Genomic DNA, 20,669 nt, shown 5'->3' with positions numbered 1-20,669 from the left:
GGCAATTCAACCCCCAAAAAGTGCAAGAATCATGCTAGTACAGTACATCAACTTCAATTGTTGCTGTACTCCCTGGTCTGTGAGATAGTTACAGTATACCGAGACTCACCTCTGGTCATGGCCACATGACACATCCGCAGCCGCAGGCAGTACACCCCACCTGAATCAGAATCCTCAGGTTCAAATATGTTGATTATGTAGGAGTGAAATAGATTTTTTTAATACCAGAATCGATATATTTGCTTCATTTGAGTCTATGCGGAGGTAGAAGGAAGTTACCGCTTTTATTGTTGTAATCAGAGTTACGTGACGTCACATCTGCTGCTACACAGCTCGGACGATGGAAGATTTGGGAGCCTGTGGCGGGAAAACTGTATCACTTCTATAACCACCACGTACATTGATTTTTAGAAAGACTGGAAGCCACATTGTGTGGTTTCTAATTCTTTTTAAACTATTACTATTTAGTCAGGATGATGTTGTGTGGATCTGCACCAGCTTGCCTACTAGCTAACCCTCTTGTGACTTTGTTTCTCTTTCTCTCTCTCTCTCTCTCTCTCTGTACTGACATCCTTCCTTTCTTCAGGGTTTGTGTGCTTCAGCAGGCTACTCTGGGAGGTAAAAGCAGTCAGTGTAAGCAGCATGGACAGAACTTTCCATTTCACAACCAGCATTATTCTCCCATGACATCGTGTTCCCCCCCCCCTCCTTTTGATTTTCTGTTCTTTTACCAGACCTGGTAGCTGAAAAATACATCTTGTTCTTAGTGATGTAATAAAGAATCAACAATCAACATTTGCAAATCCATTTAACTCAATATTTACAATCTCATTTTTCTTCATTTACATCCCTTAATGTTTGGAATTTTTTTTTTTATACCTGTGTTTAAACCTTTCATTTCATTATAACACTTGTACATATTCCTGTTTCTTTTTTCTTCTTGTTTGATGTTTAATCAAATATCTCCTTCGTTTTTTTTCCTCCATTGTTGCTGTTGCTCATTTTGTGAACTGTTTCCATGAAGATTGGCAACACATGTCAAATGTCATGCCAATAAAGCCTATTGAATTGAATTGAATTGAATTGATAGTTAGTTGTGTTCAACAGTCTGTTGACACTCACTCACTTCATCTGTGTGTTGGATTTTGTCCTGTTGTTCTCTGAGAGGTCTGAAGGGCTGTTTGCTGTTGATGTAATATTGACTTGTTTGTGTCACAGGGTCAGGGTGCCATCACAGAGAAGCTGCGTAGCCTGAGTATGCACGACCTCACACAGATAAGCCGGCAGGTTGACGAAGGGAACCAGCTCTACCAGTACAGCTCCCACTCAGCCAACCCCGCCATCAGGAGATCTCAGAGCACTGACGCTGGCGACGGTGGTGTGTACACTACACACACACACACACACACACACATGCAACAGAATGTATGAAATATTGGACTGGTTCTGGAGCTTTCAACTGCATCTCACAGACTTCCTCAGCAGATGGAGTTTACTTTGTTTTCATTCTTTAAAGCTGCGTTTCAACCGCAGGAACTTTCCCCCGGAACTTTCCCCCCGGAACTTAAATCCTTTTGAGGAACTCGTTGCGTTTCAACCGCAGGGACCAAGGTCGAAATTAAGTACATTTTCCGGGAACCTTTTACCCCCCCAAAAAGGCCCTGGTCAAGGGGGTAGTACTTTCTGAAAGTACTGGAACTTTTGCCTAATCTATGCGGGTCTTTATATCACGGGGGAAATGCAGACAACAGTGGGCTGAAGGAACCTTTTAGTTCCTTAAAAGTATTTCTTGGGACTAAAAAGTCCCAGGAACTTTTGGTGAAAACCCAATTTAAGACAACTGAGGAAAACTAAATTTGCTGAGGAAAACCGTGAAATGCAGATGAAAGCTTTCCTGGAAGAAGCTAATAAGTAGACCTTGAGTCAAGACTTTTATTACCTTTTATTAGAGCAGCTGGAGAATGACAGGAAAGGGGGGAGAGAGAGCAATGCAGCATGACCTTTCATGGTGCAGATTCACCAAAGTGTAACCAAATAGAGGCCAAATATAAGAATATCTGTCGTAGCCCACCCCTAGCTCCCAGACTCCATGGCAAGACTGTATTTGTTTCCGTCACCAGAGCATGATGGGAACCGTAGTATTTGTTTATCCTAAATAGAAATAAGAACAAGTAAACATTAGGGCTGTCAAAGTTAGCGCGATAATAACAGGTTAAAGCAGATTTGTTTTAACGCCCCTGATCTCTTTAATGCAACTTGCTATTTTTAAGTTGTAGCAGGCTCAGTTTTGAAGATGTGTGATCATATGAAACTAGAAACCCTAAGGAATCCATTGGTACCAACCATGTCATACTAGATTGTCGAGAAGGAGGCTAAATAATGCTCCAAACTTATGCTAAATTTTGGCGAGGAAAAACTGGCATGGCCATTTTCAAAGGGGTTTCCTTGACCTCTGACCTCAAGATATGTGAATGAAAATGGGTTCTATGGGTACCCACGAGTCTCCCCTTTACAGTCATGCCCACTTTATGATAATCACATGCAGTTTGGGGCAAGTCATAGTCAAGTCAGCACACTGACACACTGACAGCTGTTGTTGTCTGTTGGGCTGCAGTTTGCCATGTTATGATTTGAGCATATTTGTTATGCTAAATGCAGTACCTGTGAGGGTTTCTGGACAATATTTGTCAATTTTTTATGTTGTTATTTCCAATAATAAATATATACATACTGTATATTTGCATAAAGCAGCATATTTGTCCACTCCCATGTTGATAAGAGTATTAAATACTTGACAAATCTCCCTTTAAGGTACATTTTGAACAGATAAAAAATGAGAATAAGTATATATATGAAATAAGAATATATGACATGTTTAGTATTGTATTCGCAACTGAGAGAAAATGTAGGGAAATGCCCGGTAAAGACTGAGTGAAAGTGATGTCAGCCGTCTTGTACAGGTGGACGTTTCTTTGTCTGTCCCCAGACTCAGAAGTGCCACTGTGAAATCACCCCTGAATATCTTTCCTACAAGGCACACAGATAGTGCTGCCAATATCCCTGCAACACCACGGTTGTGTCAAATAGCCACGTCAGCTTAATATTTTTTGTTTTTTTATGTTTCTTTGTTTTGCCTTTGTTGGCTTGCTTCCTCCTTTCCTCCTCGCTTGATGAGAAGCGCAGGCTGGCTGGCATGTCAATGAAAGCTGTGTGTGTGAGATGACTTCCCAGCAGACAGAGGGGATGAGATGAGGTTGAGTGGGATGCTGGTGGAATGTCAAACACACACACACACACACACACACACACACACACACTCTCTCTCTCTCTGTTCCTTCTGTCTCTCTCTCTCTCTCTCTCTCTCTCTAACACACACACAGCTAGTCAGTGAGGCATGGAGAGGGAGAGGTAGGGGGTGGGAGCGGAGGAGAGGACTGAGATGAATGTATAGGAGGAGAGTGCAGATGTAAGGGATGGATGGAGAAGGACTGAATTGGAAGAAGAGGTGGATGGATGGAGGGAAGCGAGGCTGGTAGGCGGCATTAGCATACCGAGAGAGAGAGAGAGAGAGAGAGAGAGAGAGAGGAAAGGCCGTATTATATATTCAGCTCAGCCAGCCAGCAGAGAGATGAAGGGAGGAAGAGATGTTTTTACCCTCCAACTGCTCTCTTTCATATGGTTCTCACTGCTGTGGAGGGGTTTCACACGACATCACACACCCTCCGGTGGCCATATTGGAGGTCCTCAGTGCTCAGACAACAATGGTTTTCTACAAATGATTTGTTTTGTTAAGCATAGGACTCAAATGATTACTCTGGTTATATTATATATTTATCTTACCGTCAACAAATCCCATATGCAGAGTCACACCATCAATGAATGTATCTACTAACTATCGTGTGTGTATCATAGCCTGATTGATCTCCTTCCTCTGTGAACATAGAGCTCCATTGTTGAGCCACACTGTTGCACTGGGTACCTTCATTACCTTGAACACACACACTGTAGTTTATTTTGACTCAATTCCACATACACCGTCCTGCTGCCACAAATACTCACTAGAACACCAGATGGGGATTAATCCGCCACTAAAAATAGTCCTGTTTGAATAATGTGTGTTAAAAACGACAGTGACCAGCTGTTTAAGGAAACTATTGAGATTTTTTTTTTAAATTTAAATGAAACTATATATGTAGGGCTGTCTAACTAATTGAATACTTGTTTATTGTTAAATGTAGAACAGAGAAGGGCAATGAGGCGCAGCGGGATTTTTTTTTTTTTTTCAACTGAGACGCTTTGGTTGCATCTGGTTGCTATGATACGGAAGTATAAATGTCGGCACAAGGTAGAGGACTTGCCTCTGGATGAGGGGAAGGCTGAAGCACATATGGAGAGACCCGCTGGTTTATTCATTTCTCCTCCATTATTGTTGTTCAGCTCTTGTAGCCTACATGTAGGACGTAACGGTTGGTCTTTGTGGTCCTTTTGTTTGTCTCGCCCCTCCTCCTGGGTAAAGAGTGACACTGATGAGCACAGCGTTTTACCCAAAGTTGAACATTTTTCAACTCAGTGCATCGTCACGCTGCTGCCATTTGTAGCATAATACGTGGCGCTCCCATTGTAAAGAAAAAACGGGAACATAGCGGTTGTAGCAGTTACTTGCCATCCTCTGCGGCTGGCTTGTCAATAGTGCCGTATTGCAATATTGTGGTTATTGCGACAGTCTTATATATTTGTGTGAGCCCAGTTTGCTCGGATTTGTCAGTTGGTTCACTGTTGTAATTGGTCAACAGAACCAAACTCTTTGGACTCCGCTCCAGCTCCGCTCTAAATAGCTTTGTTTGAGTGCGTGCCAAACTAGCCGTTTTGCAAATGTGTTACATGGTGACATCACCACGTTACGGAAGAAAAGGCAGGACGTCAAGCGAGGTGTTTCAGGCAGTTCAGGAGCAGGAGTGTTTCCCTTTGGCGTGGACTTTGTAACTTTGCAGAACTTTTACATGCACAAAAAAACTATACAACACACTTAAGGAAAGAGAAGAAGCACAAAAGCATAACAGGTCCCTTTTAAGACGATGTAAATATCCAGGCCAAGAAAACAGTAGATTGTGCTTTTTTTTTTTCTGGAGAAACATAGAAGGATTCCAAAACCGTGTTAGGACAAGCTGCTCCAGGTCTTTTCTGTTGGCTGAGCTAGACAGAGCGTTGTTTAATAAAGCCCTCTGCTCTCTACATGACAGGAAATTGGAGAGTTGTACACAGAATATACTGGTGATAGCTGGAATGACTGGAATGACTTGAATTTGTTCTCCACAATCCAGACAGAGAGTTTATATTCCATCCCTGGAACATTATTGTAACGTCATGTGTTATTCCTATTCCTTACGGTCATTTCATTTTCTTGTTGGTGTCATCATGTGTTAGGTTCAGATTGTGTTTCCTCAGTAAAGTGGGCGCCAAGCAGGCTGGGGATATTGAACCAACCACCTGGTTTATAGACGAGCGGTGGTTTCAACTGCGGCGTTGAACACTTTACACAAGTTGCAGGACTGAATTCTCTCATCAATACCGACCTCAAAACCTACGGCTCTAAAGTGTTTCTGCGCGATTACCGTCCAACCAACACATCCTGAATTCAGATGGTATTTTTGATCTTGAGCTGGAATGTGAAATCTCATGTGAAGCTGGCCTCCATCTCATCCCACCCTGTTTCCTCTGGGAGGGGAAAGGTTGCTTCCAGCTCTGGAGAGTGGGAGGTTTTCTCTTATAGACTCCAGATGTGACAACAACAGCAGCAGCAGGAGCTAGAACCAGAACAAATGGAAAACACACCGCTGTTGGAATACTAACTCGGCTTTAGAAAAAACATCGATGGACACGGAGACTGCCTGGGCATGGTTTTTAGGATGACAGAACACGACCAGATGGTAAAACTATAAGTAACAATATTTAACAAATAGGGCAAGAATCTGGCGATATGATGCGTATCATGATACAGAGGTTATGATTCAATATATCACAATTAGGGCTGTCAAAGTTAACCTGATAATAACGAGTTAACGCAAATTTGTTTAAATGCCACTAATTTCTTTAACGCATTAACAAAACTTGCGATTTTTCGGTTGTAGCGGGCTCAGTATTAAAGGTAAAGTGAAGATACTGGCATCATATGAAACTAGAAAATCTAAAGAATCCACTGATACCAACCGTGTCATAGTAGCTTGCGCTAAATTTTGGAGAGGAAAAAACTGTCATGGCCATTTTCAAAGGGGTCCCTTGACCTCTGACCTCTAGATATGTGAATGAAAATGGGTTCTATGGGTACCCACGAGTCTCCCCTTTACAGACATGCCCACTTTATGATAATCACATGCAGTTTGGGGCAAGTCATAGTCAAGTCAGCACACTGACACACTGACAGCTGTTGTTGCCTGTTGGGCTGCAGTTTGCCATGTTATGATTTGAGCATATTCTTTTATGCTAAATGCAGTACCTGTGAGGGTTTCTGGACAATATTTGTCATTGTTTTGTGTTGTTAATTGATTTCCAATAATAAATATATACATACATTTGCATAAAGCAGCATATTTGTCCACTCCCATGTTGATAAGAGTATTAAATACGTGACAAATGTTAATGAAAGGTGCTTCAATGCGTCCTTTCTGATCTCCTTTAGCATAGGATACACTGGACCATCCTTTACTAAAGGAAAGGAGATAATGCAATCCCACAATTCCTTGCAGCTGCAATATTTATAGCGACGCACCATTCGGCCATCGTGTGAGTGCAGTCGGCTTCTCTGAGCACCGCGGTTGTCTTTTCCTAAGTCCTTATGAAGTCTCCTTCACATCTTTCCTCGACCTCGGGACGTTTTCCATCCAGGTCAAAGACAAGTGGTTAGTAAAAGACCGATTTTTTTTTTATTATTTGACCTCAGCCAAGGTATTGGGTGTGGCATGTTGGTGAACATTTGCATCAGGGTTAGTAGTAGTTGTTTTTTTTTGTGGAGAGAGGGCAGTTAACATGAGAATATGACCTAATGTTGTTGATGTAGTTCGGTTTATTATAAATGAAATGACGTGTATTGAAATGAAGGCCAAGTGTGATCAAGAGTCAACCTTCTTCATCTTCATGATGCAACAGAAAAAAACACGGCAGCTCTTGTTTGATGAATCTGTATTCAAAATCTAGACTTCTCATGCTGCTGTGGTGTATTTTCTCTTTGCTGCAGTGTGAAACAGACAGCTAGTGTATGACCTCTCTAACTGGTGTGTTTCTATGAGGAGAGACAAAGAGAACCATGCAGACAGGCAGCAGTGTGTTGGCTGAGTGTCTGCTGACCTCTGCTGGTCCGGCTGCATCTCTCACCTTCAGCTCTCTACACTGATCCACACAGTGATCACTATAGGGATTTCTTTTCTTTCATTCTACCTTTAAAATTATTTCCTGTTTCCATGTCTTTGTGCCACGTTCTAACGGCCGTGGTATTTGTGCTGCTAATCAGCAGCTCCTCACTGTACGAGGCTACCAGACGGTCTCTTTCTGCACTAAGTGAGCTATAGGTAGACTAGATAGATACTTATGTTTAAAGGATAAGGCTAAGGATATCATATACTCTCCTTATTGTCAACAAGTCCCATGTGCAGACCACATTCAACAACGTGTTAGTCAGCCTCTCAGTACTTTCTAACTTCCCTACCCTGTCTGTAGCTCTCAGCACCACTGACAGGTGAAGTGAATAACATGGATTATCTCGTTACAAAGGCACCTGGCAGTGGGTGGGATAGATTAGACAGTAAGTGAACATTTTGAACTTTGAGCTTTGTGTTGGAAGCAGAAAAAAATGGGCAAGTGTAAGGATGTGAGCGACTTTGACAAGGGCCAAATTGTGACGGCTAGACGACTGGGTCAGAGCATCTCTAAAACTGCAGCTCTTGTGGGATGTTCCCGGTCTGCAGTGGTCAGGACCTGCTGTTAGCACTCTTAGCTGCTAGCCGCTGGCTCAGCCGTCGCCGTGTTGAGACCAGTGTGGAGGCAATCCCTTAATCATACATATGAATCTGGAATTTAACACCTTTTAAGGACCGAGGGATTCAGTTATTAACCATGAAATACGTGTCTGATTAATTGGGCAATTGTACTTTCTCCGACTTTTACTTGAAACACTCTTTCATGGATCTACAGCTACACCACAACAATAGCTTTAGGTTTTTTTTCATCCTGTGTGATTGTTGGACTTGCTGATTCTAACCTCAGCTGTGAAACAGACGGGCTCAGTTATGCAACCAAACATGGTGTGTGAACGTTGTCAGAACACAAATCTGAGTCAGTGATTGCTGATACGTGTGTGTCTTGTGTTTTTCAGACTACTACTACGACCAGGAGGACAGGAGTGATGAAGAGACTGAGCCAACCTTCTCTGAGGACGAGGCAGTCACTCAGAAAGGACTGAGACGATCGCAGAGCGTCAAGATCACACGATCCAGAGTCCGCAAAGATGTAAGTGTTCTCTTCCATACGGTTGGAGGCTGTGTGTTCAAATAGCAACATGCATATGTAATTATTTCCAAATTATTTCTCCTGCAAGGAGAATCAAAGAGAGGAGGTTTATTTTGAAATCATTCTGTATCAAAACAAACAGCACAGAAACTCCGGGGTGTATAGTAGGGCTGGGGCGATTCACTTATCTACCGATTCGATACCATCACGATACTTGGGTGCCGATTTGATATGCCTTGCGATTTTTAATTATTGCGAATCTACAAGTATTGCAATTCGATATTACGATTTATTGTGATTTTTGTTAACTTTTTTAACACTAGACCATGGGATAGAGTTGAATCTTACACTTCTAGGGACTTTTATTTTGGAAAATATCTAAATGAATCCAGTAAAAATGTTTGATTTTCAGCATGTATGTAGTCAGAGATGTCCTGAAGTCAAATATATAAGTCATTGTCAGGCATTATTTATTACATTTTTACCAGCAACTAAAAAAAAATCAAAGAATAAAGACATTTCCCGCACAAAATAGTGGTATTTTATCTTTAATTTATAAGGGACATGTATTGTTTTATACTTCTGGTGAATATAATCCAATCAATCTTATTTCCATATATGTATTTTGTATATACAGTTCCTTTTGTTAACACCTTATTTTGAAAACCGGACGTAGTCAAACATGTATACTTCCGATAACTTCTCCAAGTCCGTCGCTAGCTCTCCCGTCAGCTCCGTTCTCTTTATACATCCATGGTCAGCTCCATCGGGGCCGTTTGAATGCATTTAACATAAATGTCAGTATATGGGTGCTCTACAGTTGTAGCGTCGGCCCATTTGACCACGGACATCAGAGTGATGGCCGGCTTGACTGCACTTTACTACAATACGATAACGTTTCCTGTCCATGACAGAGTTAGCATGCAGCTTTAGCCACGATGTCTAGCTCTGCTTTTCCTGTTAATGTGTGAAACCCAAAGTGTTTCCATACTTTACTGGATGTGTAGTGTTTACCACGCTGGATATAATATGTGAGGGTGCAGGTCGTATCCACGCCGACCCTCCGCCGTTTTTCTACTTTCTCGTTTCGGCTCGCTGCGGTTTGTTTTGGTTGACAGATATGACGTCACGTTACTCAGACTACAACAATAAAAGCGGTAACTTTCTTCTACCTCTGCATATAGACTCAGATGAAGCAAATATATCGATTCTGGCATTAAAAAATGTAAAAAAAAAAAATTCAAAATCTGTATAGACACATTCATAACTGTATTATTTTCATTATTTTGTCACCAGGCTCGTTATGGATCCCTGAAGATTAAAAGCAAGAAGAGACCAGCGCTGAGCTCTGTTAACTATGGAACATGAAAAGCTGACACACACACATACACACTCACTCACACACACACACACTCACTCACACACACACACACACACACACACACACACACTCACTCACACACACACTCACTCACTCACACACACACACAGCAGAGCAGTCTGCTGATTGGTGGATGGTATTCCAGCTCTTCTCGTTCTGACTTTCCACTCTGCTGAACTCTTTAATCTCTCTGATGATGAGCTGTCTTCTGACATATTTATTACTTATATCATCCAAAACCAGTGGGAACCTACTCTGTGAGAACTCTGATGTTTTTCTTTGGGTTGACGGTGTACAGATTTGCATGGACTTGTGTGTGTGTTTCATCTGTTGTTCATTAGAAATGTAGTTTTTTTTTTTAGGCGTGGCATTATTTATATATATATATATATATATATATATATATATATATATATGTGTGTAGTCTTTTAGATTTTAGATCCGCCTGTCCACTTGAGTCTTTTCTTTTTAATTTCATGCAAGTGCCACTTTCTAATTAATCTTCCTTTATAAAGAGTTCATAAATTGTAATTAATGGCTTAACTAATAGGTAAATCATTTACTAAAGCACAGTTATAAGCTATTGATGAGAACAACTTTGGGTTACTGGGGTGTGAATCCTTTTAGCTCTTTATTTTTAACAACAGGCGCTAAAACGGAGACAGGATGAGAAAAATAATGTGTTTTTTGAACATTAAGGCATGTAAACATGTTCTAGCAGAAACCCTAAATTCAGGTATGAACCTAAAAATGAGCACGATATGTCCCCTTTAAAGCTGCATTCATTTCCGTTTTCACCACTTGGAGGCAACACAACAAGCTATAAATGCAAAATGATTCCCTTTATTAAAGTTGTTGTGGCGATGTTGGTGATGTACACATCCAACAGATACAATATAAGTCCAATATTCAGCCTCCTTTTAGCTCACATTACACATGGATCAATTGTTAATATTAATATAAATAACTATGCAAATAGAAATAAGACATTTGTCTTCTTACAAATGAAAGAGTTAAATTTACAAGCAATAAGGCATCAGGGTGAGGAAAGTGATTATTCATCAGCTGTACAGACGACATGTTTAACTGCAAACATGACACAGAGATGAAGATTTTAAACAAGCTAGCAATCCAAGAGTTGTTTACATCAATGGCTCATAAGTGACCTATTAAACCTTATTAAATGATTTCATTACCCATTCAGGAAGCTATTAGTTTCAGCTTTAAACCCCTTTATAAAGAGTTCTCTATTAAAGGTACTATATGTAACTTTCAGAAAACCCTTGCTATTAACAACCTTGTTGTTAAGTGAACTGCAGTCAGCATCCTGTTGCTCGCGCTACATAGGCACTAGTGATCCTCCTGGGCATCGGCCAAAACAGTGACGTGAACATTACAATTATATAACTATCTGTAATGTAATGTCAATCTCCGGGATACGAACTAGTTCGCCATTTGCTAATTACTTCATCAGCTAATGTTACGAAGCAAAATCATCCCGAGTCCTTTACATAGAAATCAGTCCACAGGCTGTTATAGGGCGGTGAAGTCCCGCCCCTTCCGGTGGACCCCATGGGACCTTTTTTTCAGAAAAAATATGAACGGTAGTCAACGAAGATAGATAAATATGTTTTTGATCCTGTTTGAATTGCGCCGGAAAATCACACATATGATGTTTGTCAATTTAAAAGATAATTTTGCAAGTCAAGAAAGTTTTCGTAGGTTTGTCGTAGTAACTACATCTCTCGTCTCGCACAACACACGTCACCGACACCAGCTAGCTAGCTTACCTGATGTGTTTTATCAAGCGACCCCTGGTCCTTTTTATCAGCAGGGACGCAAAAGAACGAGCAAAACCTACAACAAAACTGCGACTTTCTTGACTTGCAAAATTATTTTTTTTAAATTGACAAACATCATATGTGTGATTCATGACGCAATTCAAACGGGATAAAAACAATATTTGTCTCTCCGTTGACTACCGTTCATATTTTTTTTTTTTAAATAAAGTCCCACGGTGGTCCACCGGAAGGGGGCGGGACTTTGCCTCTCTATAGGCAACCGAGAAAGTCGGGGGAAGGTCTCCGTTTTTAAGTTACATTACAATCCGTTAACACATTTTGCAATACAAAGCAATCAATACATGTAAATTGTTACATATAGTACCTTTTAAAAATGTTGCTTCTGCTGCCTTTCAGGTATATTATCAAGCTTGTTTTCTATCGAACCTCTGACACTATAGTGTTGGGAGTCCATTCACTTCTATAACTCTTAATATACTAATAGAGTACATATCATACCCTGAGGGACACATGTAGGTTCAGACACATGCAAACATTCCCGGTCACCGTTGGTGACCGCATGAGAGAGGATACCAGCAGCTCTAAACAGCAACATCTGGATGAATCAGATGTGGACTGAGCCTGTGTGAGTGAAACCCACTTGAACACCAGCAGATGAACACTATCAGAGGAGGGGACACTGTGAACACCAATGAAACCACAGAAAGGGAAGAGGAAAACCAAACGAATGAAACCAAGTGATTCTTCCAGGTTTCTCTGTGCTAATTCCAGCCTTTATAAAGGCCCAGACCTCCTGCTCACTACTAATGAGGATTTCTTATTTTCCGGCTTTTTACTCATATATTTTTATGTCTTGTGTGTCCTGATCACACTCCTGGTTGTAAATTTCTAGCTGTATTTAGTGAAAAATTAGTTTTTAAAGTTATTTTGTGTATGTGTGTGTGATCAAAAAGGAGTATTTTGTATGTTAACCACCTGTTTTTTTGCACATATACCTCCTCCCCAACCTTTTTATTTTTATTTTATCAATGCTGTTGTTGCTTGTCATCTCATTTTATAATGTTCTTTGCTGTGGGAGGATGCAGCACCACTGTTGATGATGGACACTGATACTAACGGCCTCTCATGACACGTTAAAGTTTGACCCGTTCTTGTGCTCCGGTACTGCAGTCAGTGCTACACCGCTGTCGCTGAAGTTCCTTCTACAGTTGCTGTTACGGAAAGTTTAGATTGTGTATCAGATTATTACATGTTTTTTTATGTGTATTTTTTGTTTGTTTGTTTGTTTTTCCATACATCAGCGGACTAATTTGCCTCAGAAGGTTTTTTAGACCGCGATGGAAACGCAGACAACAGTGGGCTGAAGGAACCTTTTAGTTCCTTGAAAAATAGTTCTCGGGACTAAAAGAATTTTTGGTGGAAACCCGGCTAAAGATAGAACAGTCTGTTTATGTGGTGAATGTGTCAGTGTGCCTCTGACTCAGCAGCAGTACGTCTGTCTGGAGCAAAATAACTTTTACTGAACTCGTAGTATTCCTCGAAATTCTAAAAGTACATCGCCGTCTGCGCTCACCAGACCCAGCTGAACACCTGTAGGAGATTTTGAAGTGACGCGTTAATCACAAATTATAATTTCTGGGCGTATGTAACCTTGACTATTCAAGCCATGCTGGCATGGTAGGAATGTTTTTCCACAGCTGAGCACACCTTTTGAGGTGTGTTGGTGTACACAAACCATAGTTAAGAGCCTTGTCATTTGCACGTTTGTCTAACTGCTCATTTACTATTTACACTCTATACTATTCCTTCCTGCAATATGTTGCTGGGCGTCATTAAAGTGGGCTAACCCATATCTATAGAAAAACCACACTAGACTGCGTGCCGGAAGTTTCATCATCTACCCATGTTTACATGGATGTTTTGCGGACCACATGCGTCATGTGTGAGCACGTCTACCTATGCAGACACCCAGTCAACCCGTTCTCACTCCCAATTTGTCAAATACCGCCCTCTGGTAAGCGCCCCTCGGCAGCGGAAACCGACACACGGAAGTACCCTTTAGCAACAGTATGTGACGAACCAGGTTTTCAACTAACTCCAGTGTAAACTAACCTGCGGTGTTATTCGATGGTCGGAGCAAGTGACATAGTATTAATAGCGTGAGAGTCCGTTCAGGGCGGGAGAGATGGGTGGATGGGTCAAACAAACAAGACGTTCAACCAGGAGACCGCTGTTCCTGTCCTGCGTGGAACTAAATGTAACTTATTTTGTCACGGCAGTCTTTAGTCACGTGACTCATCAGTATCGTCAGCCCTGTGAGTCAGTAGTCAGTGAAGTTAACGTCAACCACGACCGTTTCCTATCCCCTAACTAAGTGGTTGTGTGACCTAAACCTAAGTTCCTGTGAAGTTTATTTTGAAAGGACACTGTGCATGTAACAAGCGGATATTGACACACCGTCTCTGGTTCGTCCAAAAGTAACGCTAGAGGGGTTACCCCGTGCGTCAGTCTCCGATACTGAGGGGAACTGACCAAGCGGCGGTATTTGACGAGTTGGGAGTGACACCGTGTTGTAGTATAAACAGAACAGCATGCATGTTTACCTCAATTCTTCAGCTATATTCTACCTTTTAGACAGCACTCTCCACCAAAACATTAAATGAGGGAATATCTTTTTGGAAGAATGCTGTTCATTGAAGAATCTCTGACAAGGAGCACTGAAGCTGTTCTGGAGGCTGGTGGTAGAACAACGTCCTATACAAATGTCTTATTATACCTTCCACATAGCCTCAAGGATCTGTGTCACGTACATTTCGTCATCTGCCCGTGTTCGCGAGAGTTCGCATGGCTGTCTCGCAAATCTTTTCATCCACCTGCCGACACTCTGAGCTTTCTGATTTGGAGTATATCAATAACGAGCCAAACTTTGTCATGTCATGATGTCCATTTAATGCTCCTAACTTAATAATGATACCAAAGCTTCGTGTAGTCACCCAGAGCTGTGTGGCTAAGGGGGGGGGGGGTTTGATCCGTGTGGGGAAAATTGTCTGGTGTTTGGATTGTAAATGCAATACAATAAAGGCTGTCCAAATACAGAAAATGTGTCCGTGGCATTTTTTTACTCTGCATGGCTTCAAGAAGTGTGGAACTGCAGCGAGGTTGGGTGTTTGTGTTTGTGTGGACTTTCCATCTCAGGACAGAGTACAAACACACACGATGGGTTCTGCCTTACACAGGGATCATTGCAGAAAATAAGCTCTGTGGCAAACAAACGTTTGTGATACTTACACGTTTTGTTCAGCGAGATAATCTCCACAAATGAACACCACTTTTATGATTTTTGAAGTGTGAATGCAATCGGCAGAGGTAAAAAGCTAACGTTAGGCTATAAACGAACTACATCACGGTCGCATGAGCGCGAGTATACACAACGAAGCTGTAAAGGCGTACGAGTCGACGTGATGACGTTTAGTAATCTCGTTTAGCCACTTGTTACATCACAAAATTCACAATTTTTGGGGCGATTAATCAACAGTGTCAATTTTTAATGTTTCTATTTCCATCTACCTTCTCATAGAAAAGATAGGCATTTATTTATATGATACATAGATGGATATCCCATCTGGGCCGGAGCACCTTCAGATCCACCAGGAGGACCCCGTACCAGACCAGCGTCAGGAGACGGATGAATGAATCTCCAGATTACCATAAACTAGCACTATTCTGGCAAAATGCAGATGAGCCGACATGCAAATGAGTCGCATGAACGGCTCATTAAAATGTTCCGTTTCATCCCGTGCAAAGGGAATTAGCTGGATTTGTTCCTGTCATCGCTGAGAGCAAACACTGCCATCTTCTTCACTTCATTAACCCTGTTAGAAAGTGTTTCATGTCCGCCTTCAGCACAGGTGAGCTCAATCAGAACACAATCAGGGCCTCCTAGAACTATAGGAGAGGAGGAGATGAACATGTCTCCGTTTGTCCTTCATGCTACCAGCCAGACTGTCTTCATCGAGTGTGTCTTCTAAAGTGAGTTGTTCCTCATGTTCACTTTATGACTGCCAATGTTTAACTGGAATATTGTTTGATTAGATACTTTCTGGCTTTCAGTTAATTATGATTACATTGAGTGAATGCATGTGCAGTGCTGTTACGTCATGCATCTTCCTCTGTTTGTGTATTGATGCAGCGACACCACTTGATGAGGTTAAAGGGGAAACTCTTCTCAAATAAAGTCCCTTTTTTCTGTCTCTCTCCCTCTCTCCCTGATTCTGGTTAGCTCACGTCCAATACTCAAATGGCCATAGTCTACAGCCCTCACCACTTTGGTCACCTCAACAAACCCATTTGTGCCCACGACTGAAATTTAAAATTTTGTTGAAAATGTTCTCTGGGCTTGCCTAAACATAAATCTGAAGACTTTTTCAAAATCGGTCAAACTGTTTGGTTGGAAAGTGAGTTTTTCTTATCATACTATATTTAGTCTTTGGGCACATGGGACTATCGTTTTTTTTTGTTTTTTTTCAACAATGGTGGAAAATGCTCTAGCATAAGCAGTAAAATGTAGGGATTTTATTATTTTCAGCACACACATTTGAGGGGCTCCTATCTACATATTCCAAATACATAAAAGTTTCACAGAACTATGATGTCATACAGCAGGTAAAAACATTGGCTTGAGCAGTTATTCTCCGGTAGTTTCAATGGGTTTCAGGAAGTATGTCTGTTTGCTTCTGTTCAAACTCAGAACTTGCTTTTTTTTTAGATAACTACTAACTTTCAAATACATATAGGAACCCCTCTCTCCCCACATTTGTACTGCTTACTCTAGGGCATTTTCTACCATTTTGTTTTTCTTCTTTTTTTAAAAAACAGTAGTCCCATGTGCCCAAAGACTAGATATAGTATGATAAGAAAATGGCTGTATCTCAGAAACTACGAGGAGCACAATCAAGTATTTGGTATCTATGAACTCATAACAAGTTGAATATCAAATATATGCTCACATAGGCAGTGCCAATAAATGATTTCATATGATAAACATTTAATAAACACAATTTTAGCATTTTTCCTAATTTGTCAAAAATCCTGACCATTGATAAAAGTGTGATTTTTCATGCCATCTAAAAATGTAAAAGTTATTCTGTTAAATACTTGCCCAAAGTATGTCAATATAACATTTCAAGACTTTTGACCATTCAGAACAAATGTTGTGGCATTAATTCCTTATCATATTAAATATAGTCTTTGGACACAAATGGGTATCCCTCCTTCTGCCAACCTAACCAGGGATCCCCAAGAGCAACTACAGCAGTTTAATGAGTCCCTGAAAATCAACTGGGAGAGTTTCTAAAGAAGTAGTAAGCTGTCAGAAAAAAAAATTAATTCATCATTTACCCACCGCACTCAGATGACGTTTGTAGACGCTGTTTCTGGCGTGGACAATAACTAACACCAATGAGAAACTGAGACCAAGCACATTATCTCAGCTTCTTCCTTTATAAGGCAAAACATGAGCACATTAATAAGCTGGTTATCTGCTGACTAACTACAAACAATATACCACATTGCATTGTAAAACAAGCAAATACATTTAATGAATATTTTCATTAAAGTTAACAAAATAAAATGCAAAAAGAAACATTGTGCTCCCTTCACAGGCCGGTGGGAAGATGGGAGCAAAACAGAGAACGGGAAGGAACGACAGTCCAATGACTGTCGGTAGTGATGGTAAGAGAGTACAAGGATTAGACTGATAGAAGGCCAACAACTGGCAATTAGTCTGCTGGTATGAGATATATATGATTGTCTCATTGAAAAACTACACTCTGGTGGTTTATGTGGAAACTTCTGGAACAGTTTCTAATAGACATTTGGATCCGATTCATTAGACTTGAGTCAAGGCATGGATATGTTCTATTACCAAGCTTAATATTTCCAATTAGCTTTAGTTTTCTCTGATCAACACAGTCTCAAGGCAGTACGTGAAATAGTAATGAAAATGTAATCTATTTGATTCGTGTACATAGACGACTTTCAACGACGTATTTTTGGTGCTTTTTTCTATAAATGTCCAGCAACACATGACGCACAGGTCAATTTCCGCCTCAGTCTTTTCAATATAAAACTACTTAGGAGTTTAGGAGTAGATCGACTTGGTTAGGCTTAGGCAACAAACTACTTAGTTAGGTTTAGGAAAAGATTGCGGTTTGGGTTAAAATAGCACCAGAAGTGGCGTAACTTAAGTACAGAAGTTACATGACAAAATAAATCAACTCTGTCTTGTGGTTTACACGAAACACAAACACCGGTCTCCTGGACGAAGGTCCAGAATTTATGACCCACCCATCCACCCCGACCTTCTCCCTATGTGGCGTTCGCTGCTCTTTATACTTCCCGGCCCACAATTACATGGATTACATACGAATTGATTTTGCGCTGACCATCATGAAAAAACAAGGGAAATTTGTGTCTATGTACACGAATCAAAACATTACATTTCGTGACTATTTCACAAACTGCTGTGCGACGGAGCTACTCTGACAAGTAGGGCTGAGTATCAAACCTCAATACTTCTTTGGTGGTAACAGATACCAGCATGAAATATTAACTATGAGCCAAAACATGGTTACAGTAGGAAGGTAAAGATACCTGGACTGGCCTTTAAACCCTGTATCAGTCAAACCCTCATAAACTCAGACAACACACATGTTCAATAACGCATGAAGAACACAACTTTCGCAAGCAGCATTCTGTCTTTCAGGTGGTCGAACAAAAACACAAAATCAGTCTTCAAATCACATAATATCACATATCATAACAACACACATCATTAAAGTCTTCATCTGGAGAGAGAGAGAGAGAAGAGGAACGTTGATGTCAGATCCTTCCAGTTTGCAGTTGTAAAACCATCTGAGCTCACATCTTCACCGTCTGTTTGAGAGGCATTATGAATTATGATACCATTATGATACAACGGTTCAGTCTGCAGACTGTCTGACAGTATTTATGCCATTTTTCAGTAGGGATGGGAATATTCACACTGAGCTAAGCGTTGAGCAACCACCACCATGCTAGCCGTGCTTGAAAAGATGTGGTTCAAGATCATCTAATGCTGTGGTTCCCAACTTAGGGTCTGGGTCCCCCTTGGGAGGGCGCCAAAGATCACAGGCAAAATTAGATTGGCACATGCATAAACAACATCATAATAACAACTGAAAAAATATTATAAAATTCTGTATAGAAAACCATTTAAAAAGGTTTTTTTTTGCTACTTAATAGGCCACATTCTGTTTAAATTTGGTATTTGTGCACAGTTGCAGATAAAGATCAGGCTACACTAATATTATTAGTATTAGACTATTAGTAGAATTAGATTCCATTGGTGGCTGCGTAGGATAGACTCATCCAAAAGTCAAAACTTATTAGAGAAAAGATTTTTAACAAGATAGATGTAATCATTTCCAAAATTCGCAACATGTTTTTTATCTAACAAAATATTCTGCTTCAATCCATATTCGTTGGCATTTAGCCTTTCAAAAGTAACATTTTCACTGCTCTCCCGCTGGTTGCTGGTTTGTTCAGCTTTTCTTAGATACCAATAGGGGGTGCTTTAAGGAAAACAGGTTGTGAACCACTGATCTATGGCCCTGTTCACACATACGGAGTCAAAGTAGCAGGCTATTGGCGTGCCTGTGGTAAAACTGTATTAGATACCTATTTTAACAAATGAGTATGTTACAGATACAGATGTGAGCTTTTGTTAGGAGCCAGGAGACAGCGGCGAGAGCTGAGATGACTTTAGAACTGCTGTTTTCAGTCAGTGTTCATCTGTCTGGTTGACAGTTTGATTAACCATCACGTCAAAAGACAACAGCATCTATCCATGTGAAGATCCAAACATGTGACTGCCACCACAGTACAGGAAGTTGTCAAAGGCACGGGTTGGGTTTGTTGAGATGTTTAGAGGATTGTTTAAGCTGCTTGGCTACTGTGATTAATTCTAGCCGGCCAGCCGGCAGTTTAAACTTCCTGTTTGTCCTCCGGCCATCAATTACATGTGAGAAGTGACTCCCTTTAGCTGTATGACGTGTGTCTGTCTGCACGGTAATGCTGCATTCACGTCCCATGAGAATGATACTCAAGTATTCACATATTTAAATTTAAATGTAGATTTCTGTAGCTCCTTGTTTACCTTTTCACATTTAACACTCACTAAGTAAGTTAAATATTCCTAACATGCAGCAAGACGTTATGTCCTGCCATAGCTGAGAGCTGTGATCAGATATTATAATGAAAATCATTTATACTTCATACTAAATTGGCTTTATTTACAAAGAAAACATTATTTCCTAAAGTGGTCAGTCAATCCTAATGCTAACCCTTACTAAGAAACATGCATTTTAGTATTTAAAAGCTGAAAGCTAAGGTCGACACTATTTGAGTATTTCATTGTTGAAAATATGGATGGATCGTGTTTTGCATAGGTCGTGAACGCAGCATAATGTCCTGTCTGAGGCCGCTTCTGCATATCATTATTGTTCCAGTCAGGAAAAACACTGTTCCAAAGTGTGAGTCCATGAGTTTGTACAAATGCCTCACAGTGTGTGATAGTGTGTATGTGTGCGTGCACACGCCACATTCAGACTGCAAGCAACACAGTCAACGAGTCGCCTCAAGTCCTTTTCTTTGCTTTGTGCCAACAACTGTCACACAGTTAGCCACTAGCTGGTGAACATAGTGGAGCATTTAGCAGCTAAAGAGACAGAGATTTTCTCAGGAGTTGGTGGAGACCAAAGCAGAGTTGAAAGTGAATGAACCAGTTTTGGACTTCTTTGAACCGCTAGTGAACAGAAATAGATTAATGCAGCTTTAAGAGAACCACACCAGTGTTTTTGCATGTTTTAGTCTGACCATCTTCCAACAATGCTTTCTGAATGTGTTTCTCTTGGCTTCCATTCTTTTATTAATTTACAATAAGGTATGAA

The 20,669-nt window shown here is 40.7% G+C and overlaps 1 protein-coding gene across 3 annotated transcripts in view; it reads left to right on the top strand.

Moving 5' to 3' along the window:
- The window catches only part of reep3b (receptor accessory protein 3b), a 41,280-nt gene extending 31,012 nt beyond the window's left edge, over positions 1–10,268 (top strand). Inside the window, exons 5-8 of one of the 3 annotated variants that reach the window (XR_005204677.1) lie at positions 1,219–1,378; positions 8,366–8,499; positions 9,796–9,933; positions 9,972–10,268. Coding sequence is in view for 2 of the 3 variants with exons in the window: in XM_037754966.1 (XP_037610894.1) it covers positions 1,219–1,378; positions 8,366–8,499; positions 9,796–9,867 (366 nt within the window). In the remaining variant the exon portion in view is untranslated. Of the gene's footprint in view, positions 1–1,218; positions 1,379–8,365; positions 8,500–9,795 lie in introns of all 3 variants that reach the window. The other 2 variants (XM_037754966.1, XM_037754968.1) reach the window with 2 other exon arrangements.
- Positions 10,269–20,669: the final 10,401 nt, after the last annotated feature.

Source organism: Sebastes umbrosus, chromosome 20 (genome assembly GCF_015220745.1).
Source record: "Sebastes umbrosus isolate fSebUmb1 chromosome 20, fSebUmb1.pri, whole genome shotgun sequence".
In the NCBI taxonomy this organism is placed as follows: Eukaryota; Metazoa; Chordata; class Actinopteri; order Perciformes; family Sebastidae; genus Sebastes; species Sebastes umbrosus.
This window is presented reverse-complemented; position numbering and strand designations above follow the sequence as displayed.